An 8710-nucleotide genomic window follows, 5' to 3' on the forward strand; every position below is an offset into this window, starting at 1 on the left:
AAAGTCACGCTAGGTTTATGCCTTTGGCCTGACAACCATTTCGTTTCTCTTAACTTCATATTCTACCTTGGGAAGGTGTTAGTTGTGATCTCCTTAATGAAAGAAATCCATGCTTATATTCTCACCTTTCTTATTTTCATATGGGCAAATTAGTTTACACAAAACACATTAGAGGTTTTTGATCTCTGAGGTCGTAAGTTTTAAGTACCACCACCTTTTAGGTGAGGTTATGGGACAGCTAGGGTACTTTAATTTGAACTCTGGTTGGTTGATGCAAGTAGGGGGGTAAATTACTGTGTTAAGGGTGCTCTCTCCCTAGGAATTTGTACCTTTTTGCTAGATGGATAAGGTTTGATTAGCTTGATGAGGAAGCTGGCAAAGGTAACAAGATATTGCTTAGGGAGCATTTGGTTTTTCCTTGTTACACAATACTTTGCAGGGTTGGCTTGTTATGTTTTTTTTTTTGGTTAATGAAGCTGTGATGAGAAGTTCAAAAGCAAAATTATTTTGCCGATCTATGCAGTCATTCCATGTCCGTGCATGTTGAAGATAGTTCTGACAAATTACTTTGCCGTGCCTGTTGCCAAAGTTCCATGTTTCAGCAGAAAGAACAATCCTTCAATTTCGTTCTGTATTGACAAACCAATGGACTGTACTGCCAAGTCAGCTTTGCGGGCCATGTAGTGGGGACATTTATTATTTTTTTTTTGTCTTTTTTAAAACAAAATTGTGATCTGACGATTATAACTCGCCACTTGAGCGACTTCCCTGTATAAAATTCTATCGCTAAGAATATTTCATACATGGTGTGTACAATAAACCAATAAATATGTAATGTGTTTACATATACACTTTTCTTTTAACGATGATTGATTAATAATATCCCAATTGCCTTGGAGTTAAGAGGCTCTTTAAGACTTTCATGCCCAAGTATAGTGCCGGCTTGCCTAGCTTATAAAGCTGGCACTCGATCTTATTTTAGAGAATATGATCTCTTTCAGCAACTGAGCCAATAGTTGCTTAAGAATAAGAAAGGGCTTTAGAATTGGATGTGGATGCCTATGGCTTCTCGCAACTATGACGCCTTTGCTTCTTGCCTTATTTTACTTAGTAGAGCAACCATTCACGCCTAAACATAGATAAATACTTACCAAATTTTGCTAGAGTAGCCAATAATATGTGATTCGTACGCGAGGTTGACCAGAATTTGTGTTAACGGCATTCTTGTTTTCTTTAGCTTCAAATGTTTTCTAGTTCGATATGCAAAGTATAATTATTCTCTTCCAATATTGTATTGTGTAAAAAAGGAATTACATAAGAAGGATCAATTTCCATCACTTTTAAGAAAGTGAATTATTTTCGAAACTCCTGCCCAATAAATGTGTATTCCTTGACTTGACGCATAAATAGAAAAATGCACCTATAATTGGTCCAAGTTAATCATACATTACGTAGTAGCTTTACTTGCTAGTGTGTTAGTTTCATAGTTTATTGTAATTGTAATAATAACACTCATATTTGACACTCAGTAAAATTATATAGAGAGGCAACTGAGGGAGTATTTTATTAAATTAGAAGACATCTATGATAAGTACCAATTAAGGTAGATATAGATGAATAACTGCTTTACCTAAAACCCAGTTCAAACAGGTGTTTTGGCTTTCTCAATTACGTACTTCTTTTTTCCTTATGGCAATACATAACCGTTAAAGAAGAAAATAATTGGAGAGTAAATGGAAGGGAAGTGTGTGAGACTTTTCTTCTTGAGAAAATTTACATGACTTGTCACGCTTTAAGAGTTATAAACATAATTAACACAATTTTTAAAGTGGAACAAAAATAGCAGCTTTTGCTAAATTTGGGTATACTTAACTAACGCTCATTTACTCCACAAATTTAGGGAGAATTACTAAATTTATTCCATTAAATCAGGGGTCCACAACTATTCCCTTAATATTTTATCTTAATTCTATTTTTAGTTTTTTCCTTTTATGTTTTCTTTTGTTTGGGGAAGAAGAATTAAATCAACATGCTTCAGTTATTATTGTGTAAATATTTTTTGTGAAAATACCACGTAGGTTTATGGTATAATTTTTTGTGTGAAAATACTATGTATATTTATGGTATAAATATAATTTTTTGTTAAATACCATGTATATTTATGGTATAAATACATTTTTGTGAAAATACCATGCATATTTATGGTATAAATATGTAACATGAAAATACATTTCAGTTGAACAAATACCATGTATATTTCTGATATAAATATATTTTTAGTGAAAATACCATATATATTTATCGTGTAGATATATTTTTTCGAAAATACCAAAGTATATTTTTGTAGTATATGTTAATTACACATAAATCTATATATGTTTATGTGTATACTTAGATATATACACAAATGCTCGATTATTTTATTTTTTCTGCAAAATATATCTTAGAAAAGGAAAGGACGAAAAAATATTTAATGATTGTTTGAGTTATGGAAGATAATTATTCTGTCCAAACAAATAGGAAGAGGTTTGGTTTGGGATTGATCCTGCTTAATTCTAGGGATTTCTTTTGGAAGTTGTTAATATTTACTTGCTGTAAAATGAAAACTTAATAATGCTGCTAGGCTAATGGAATTAGTTTTTAACAATTGCCTACTTATGTTTTTTTCTCAATTAAAAGGTTGTTTCTATTGTGGCCCACTCTTAAAGTTGGGAGATTTTTGCAGAATTAATATAAAGTCATTTCGTAATTGACGAGCTAATGGACATGTGGGCCATGTCCTGTGGAATAGTTCCAATTTTTGCTCAGATGGCCCACCCAAGAAGAAGAAAGGAAAAAAACATAAGTAGGCGGTTGTTAAAAAATAATTCCATTAGCTAGCAGCAGTATTTTCCACACGACATGGCCCACATGTCCATTAGCTCGTCAATTAAGAAATGACTTTAGATTAACTCTGCAGAAATCTCCCAACTTTAAGAGTGGACCACAATGGAAACACCCTTTTAATTCGTTGGTATACTTCCATGGACAGTAAAATTTTGATTTATTGACTTCCAAGTCGTTCTAATTCTACCCATATTCTACAAGCTGAAAATAAATTCCATTGACTCACAAGTCTTGTAATGATTCTTTACAGTATAAAACTTTGTCCTGCACAAGTTCTTCACAAACCAAAACAATCAACTGAATTATTTTAGCAATGATGATGGTTCCCAAAGTATTTTCTTTCCTTCAGTTTTCCACCCTCTTATATCTCTTTATAGTTACTTTTGCATCCACTGAGGAAGCAACTGCTCTCCTCAAATGGAAAGCCACTTTCCTAAACTAGAATAATTCCCTATTGGCTTCTTGGACATTAAGTACTGATGCATGCAGGGACTGGTATGGAGTTAAATGCTTAAATGGTAGGGTAAACATGTTGAAAATTACAAATGCTAGTGTCATTGGCACAATCTATGATTTTCCATTTTCATATCTCCGTTTTCTTGAATATGTTAATCTTAGCATGAACCAGCTATCTGGCGCCATCCCACCAGAAATTGGAAAGCTCACTAGTCTTGTCTATCTTGACTTGTCGGTGAACAATCTTTCTAGTTCAATTCCCAAAACTATTGGCGACTTAACTAAGCTCAAAATTTCGTATCTTTATTCTAACCAACTTTCTGGCCCCATTCCTAGTGAGTTGGGAAATCTGAAAAACCTCACTGATTTGGAATTATCCCATAATCAGCTTACCGGTTCAATTCCAATTACTCTAGGTGACTTAACTGAGCTCAAAATTTTGTATCTTCATTCTAACCAACTTTCTGGTCCCATTCCTAGTGAGTTGGGGAATTTGAAAAACCTCAGTAAGTTGGAATTATCCAAAAATCAACTTAGTGGTTCAATTCCAATTACTCTAGGTGACCTAACTGAGCTCAAAATTTTGTATCTTCAGTCTAACCAGCTTTCTGGTCCCATTCCTAGTGAGTTGGAAAATCTGCAAAAACTCACTGATTTGAGATTATCCCGTAATCAGCTTACTAGTTCAATTCCAATTACTCTAGGTGATTTAACTGGGCTCAAAATTTTGTTCATTATTTCGAATCAACTTTCTGGTCCCATTCCTAGTGAGTTAGGGAACTTGAAAAACCTCTCCAAGCTGTCTTTAACCGAAAATCAACTTAGTGGTTCAATTCCAATTACTCTAGGTGACTTAACTGAGCTCAAAATTTTGTATCTTCATTCTAACCAACTTTCTGGTCCCATTCCTAGTGAGTTGGGGAATCTGAAAAACCTCACCAAGCTGTCTTTATCCGAAAATCAACTTAGTGGTTCAATTCCAATTACTCTAGGTGAATTAAATGAGCTCAAAATTTTGTATCTTTATTCTAACCAACTTTCTGATCCCATTCCTAGTGAGTTGGGGAATTTGAAAAACCTCACTGAGTTGGAATTATCCAAAAATCAACTTAGTGGTTCAATTCCAATTACTCTAGGTGACTTAACTGAGCTTAAAATTTTGTATCTTCATTCTAACCAACTTTCTGGTCCCATTCCTGGTGAGTTGGGGAATTTGAAAAACCTCACTAAGTTGGAATTATCCAAAAATCAACTTAGTGGCTCAATTCCAATTACTATCGGTGACTTAACTCAGCTCAAAATTTTGTATCTTCATTCTAACCAACTTTCTGGTCCCATTCCTAGTGAGTTGGGAAATCTGCAAAAACTCACTGATTTGAGATTATCCCGTAATCAGCTTAGTAGTTCAATTCCAATTACTCTAGGTGATTTAACTTGGCTCAAAATTTTGTTTATTATTTCTAATCAACTTTCTGATCCCATTCCTAGTGAGTTGGGGAATCTGAAAAACCTCTCCAAGCTGTCTTTAACCGAAAATCAACTTAGTGGTTCAATTCTAATTACTCTAGGTGACTTAACTGAGCTCAAAATTTTGTATCTTCATTCTAACCAACTTTCTGGTCCCATTCCTAGTGAGTTGGGGAATATGAAAAACCTTACTGAGTTGTCTTTATCCGAAAATCAACTTTCTGGGTCCATTCCGAAAGGGCTTGCATATTTGAATAACTTGAGACTGATAGTATTGGGTGGAAATGAGTTTTCAGGCCATTTGCCAGAGCAGCTTTGTCGAGGTGGGAAGCTTGAGATCTTCACGGTAGAAAGCAACAAGCTAACAGGGCCAATACCAAGTAGCTTGAGGAAGTGCTCTAGTTTCAAAAGGGTTCGCTTTGATAACAATAGTTTCACTGGGAATTTATCTGAAGCTTTTGGCATCTATCCAAAGCTTTATTCCATTGATTTGAGTGACAATGATTTTCATGGTGAACTCAGCAGCAATTGGGGGAAATGCACGAATTTGACTAATATGCAGGTAGCCAGAAATAACATTAGTGGTAGCATACCACCAGAGATTGGAAATGTCAAAGGACTTCTAGGACTTGATCTTTCATCGAATCATTTGATTGGGCAGATTCCTAAGGAAATTGGAGATTTAACCTCTCTGGTTAAGCTTTTTGTGCAAAACAACAACATTTCTGGCAATATACCTGGGGAACTTAGGTCACTGACAAAATTAGAGTCCCTTGATCTATCAAGCAATAGATTGAATGGGTCGATCCCAATTTTTGTAGGAGATTACGTGCACTTGTTTCAGTTGAACCTGAGTAACAACAAATTTGGGCAGAAAATTCCAATCGAGATAGGGAGGATAACTCAGCTTAATGCACTTGATTTGAGCTATAATCATCTTGTTGGAGAAATACCCCCTTATCTAGCCGATTTGAAGAGCTTGGTAAGCTTAAATCTTTCCCAGAATGTCCTCTCTGGCCGCATTCCTGAAGAACTTAAAAGTTTGACTGGTTTGGAGGATGTCGTGTTATCATACAATGAGTTGGAAGGTCCAATCCCTAATAATAAAGCTTTTATCAATGCCTCATTAGAGGGTAATAAAGGTCTTTGCGGAAATGTAACAGGACTCCAGCCCTGCGAAAGGCTATCTTCTGGGGTGAAGAAGCAATCAGTGGCGAAGAGACGTAAACTCATCCTCATCACTGTACTTCCTGTTATGGGAGCACTAGTACTACTCTATGCTTTAATTGGTGTTCTCTCTATGTGTGATAAAAGAAGGAAAGTTAGAGACGTTGAAAGACGTGATGATGGTTGGATTTCGATATCCATGTTAGATGGAAAGGCATTATACAGAGATATCTTAAAAGCCACAGAGGAGTTTGATGCAACATTTTGCATCGGGCAAGGAGGGTATGGAAGCGTTTACAAGGTAAACCTTCCATCATTAGGGAATATAGCTGTGAAGAGACTTCATTCTTCATTTGATAATACACATCCCAACAGCTTTATGAATGAAGTAAGGGCATTGATTGGGATTAAGCACCAGAACATCGTGAACCTCTACGGCTATTGTTCGAATGCAAAAAACTCGTTGTTGGTTTACGAGTATGTGGAGAGGGGGAGTTTATCTAGTATTTTGAGCAATGAAGTTGAGTCCAAGAAATTGGATTGGCTTAAAAGGGTGAATATCATCAAGGGTGTTGCTTTTGCTTTATCTTATATGCACCAGGATTGCTCACCACCGATTGTTCATCGTGACATATCAAGCAGTAATGTTTTGCTTGATTCCGAGTATGAAGCTCGTGTTTCAGATTTTGGCATAGCTAAGCTTCTCAAGCCAGACTCATCTAATTGCACTGCACTTGCAGGCACATATGGATATGTTGCACCTGGTAAGGTCTAACTTTATCCTTGTTTTAAAACTTCATGAACTATAGCCAAACACTCTTTATATTGTTTTTATCTCATTTACACATTTAAATTGATATAACTTTTGGAAATTTTATTGTTTCAGAGCTTGCATATACAATGAAGGTTACACAAATGTGTGATGTCTATAGCTTTGGAGTATTAGCATTGGAGATAATCAAAGGAAAGCATCTTGGGGAATACATTACTGTGCTAGCAAATTCGTCGACTAAAGATCATGTGCAGCTTAGCGATTTGCTAGACAAACGACTTCCGTATCCTGAAGATAGAGTAAAAGAGGTTTTGGTTTTTATCATCAAGCTAGCAAGTTCTTGTTTGCTTGAAACTCCAAAATCAAGGTCAACAATGCACTTCATCTCTAATAGGTTATCATCAATGAATCCACGTCCACCTACTCATGTAAGGAGACCTATTTAATCCCTGAGATGTGAGGTGTCTTTGTATGAAAATGAACAAACTTTGAAACCAAGTGGCTGTGAAGTAAGTTATTTGATGAGACAGTCCATGCCAAAATTATTACTGGGACTAGTGTTATACCCCATTTTAACCGGGTTATAGCGGAGTACAACATTTTGGTGATTCCTGAATTGCTTTGTTTTAAGGAGTCGCCACCTAATTGATTTTAAGGTGAATTAGGGCACCTAATTATTAACTAAGGTAAAGCTAGCTAAACCTCCGTTAATAGTCTGCTTAACTAGTGTGATTCTAGGTAAGGGTTCTATATTATCCTAAAGGGAAGGAGTTAGGCATCCTTTAGAATCCGTTAACTACGGTTATCCGGCCAAACTTAGGTTAATTAACTAAGATTAAACATGGTGTTTAAATTTTAAGAAAAAATAGCTTGTAAAATATAGTAATGCTATCTGAACTAATTTATAGGAAAATATAATAACTTGCATGAAAGAAATGCTTTTTTTTTTTTAAAATGAGACTTATAAATGCCGTTAAAACTTTGAATGAAAATAGTGCTGCTATTATAAAATAATACTCACAATATATATATATATATATATATATATAATAATTTGCCTAAAAGAAGATTTTAAATGCCATTTAAAATAAAATTTTATAAAAGTTGATAAGGCTTTAAATAAAGATGCCATCTAGAATGAGATTTGTAGAAAATATAATAATCTGCATAAAAGGAAACTTGAAATGCATTTAAAATAAACTTATAGATGTTGCAAAGATTTTAATGCTATTTAAAATAAAATTTGCACAAAATATATATAAATAGAAGAAAATGCGGATTTATGCAGTGTTTTAATAAATATTTGAAACAACTCGAATGATAAAATATTAATTGATTCTTTTGCAGTTTAAGAGCATAAGCAAAATAAAAAATAGCTAATGTGAATTTTAAATGAAACTTATATTGTATCAATATGATGATATGGAAATGCCAAGACTTATTTTCTTTAAATATGATGGAAAAAGGATTTCCTTTCTTTTTATTAACTTTGTTAATCATGCTTAGCTAAAATGATGTGTGATTGATTCCGAATTTGAAGAGTTATTTATAAAATATACTTGAATTCATTTTTGGCATATCCACCACATTTCCAATTTTAAGATAATAAAGAGACAAAAGGAGTCCTTTGATTTAAAACATGTGCTCGTGCTATTTGAAAAGTTAATTATTCTAATAAAAATAAATATTATAAATACTATGAAACATTTAACAAAAAGGGAAGAAATCTTAGGTAATTAACTATTGATTTTCCTTAAGTTAACTACCCTTATCCCAAAACTAAACCCACTAATTTACTAGAATTCCTCTAAGTCGAGAAACAAAAGAAAAAAAAAAACAAAATAAAAAGAGTTAGTTGCATAATACAAATCAAATGCACAAAATGAAATAAAGGAGCAAAAGGTATTAAAAATGGGCCCAGCCCACTTTAGGGCTGCTGATTGGGCTATTGGTCCAGAAGAT

The 8710-nt window shown here is 34.2% G+C and overlaps 1 protein-coding gene and 1 pseudogene across 1 annotated transcript; both read left to right on the plus strand.

The window, feature by feature from the left end:
- The first annotated feature begins 3199 nt into the window (after positions 1 to 3199).
- On the plus strand, positions 3200 to 4847 carry LOC132628874 (probable leucine-rich repeat receptor-like protein kinase At1g35710; annotated as a pseudogene).
- Positions 4661 to 7286, plus strand: LOC132621985 (MDIS1-interacting receptor like kinase 2-like). Its single transcript, XM_060336498.1, has 2 exons — positions 4661 to 6740; positions 6863 to 7286. Exons 1-2 carry the CDS (start codon positions 4988 to 4990, stop codon positions 7192 to 7194), a joined length of 2085 nt encoding a protein of 694 aa, XP_060192481.1. The 5' UTR covers positions 4661 to 4987; the 3' UTR covers positions 7195 to 7286.
- Positions 7287 to 8710: the final 1424 nt, after the last annotated feature.

This window comes from Lycium barbarum, chromosome 2 (assembly GCF_019175385.1).
Source record: "Lycium barbarum isolate Lr01 chromosome 2, ASM1917538v2, whole genome shotgun sequence".
NCBI classification, from domain to species: Eukaryota; Viridiplantae; Streptophyta; class Magnoliopsida; order Solanales; family Solanaceae; genus Lycium; species Lycium barbarum.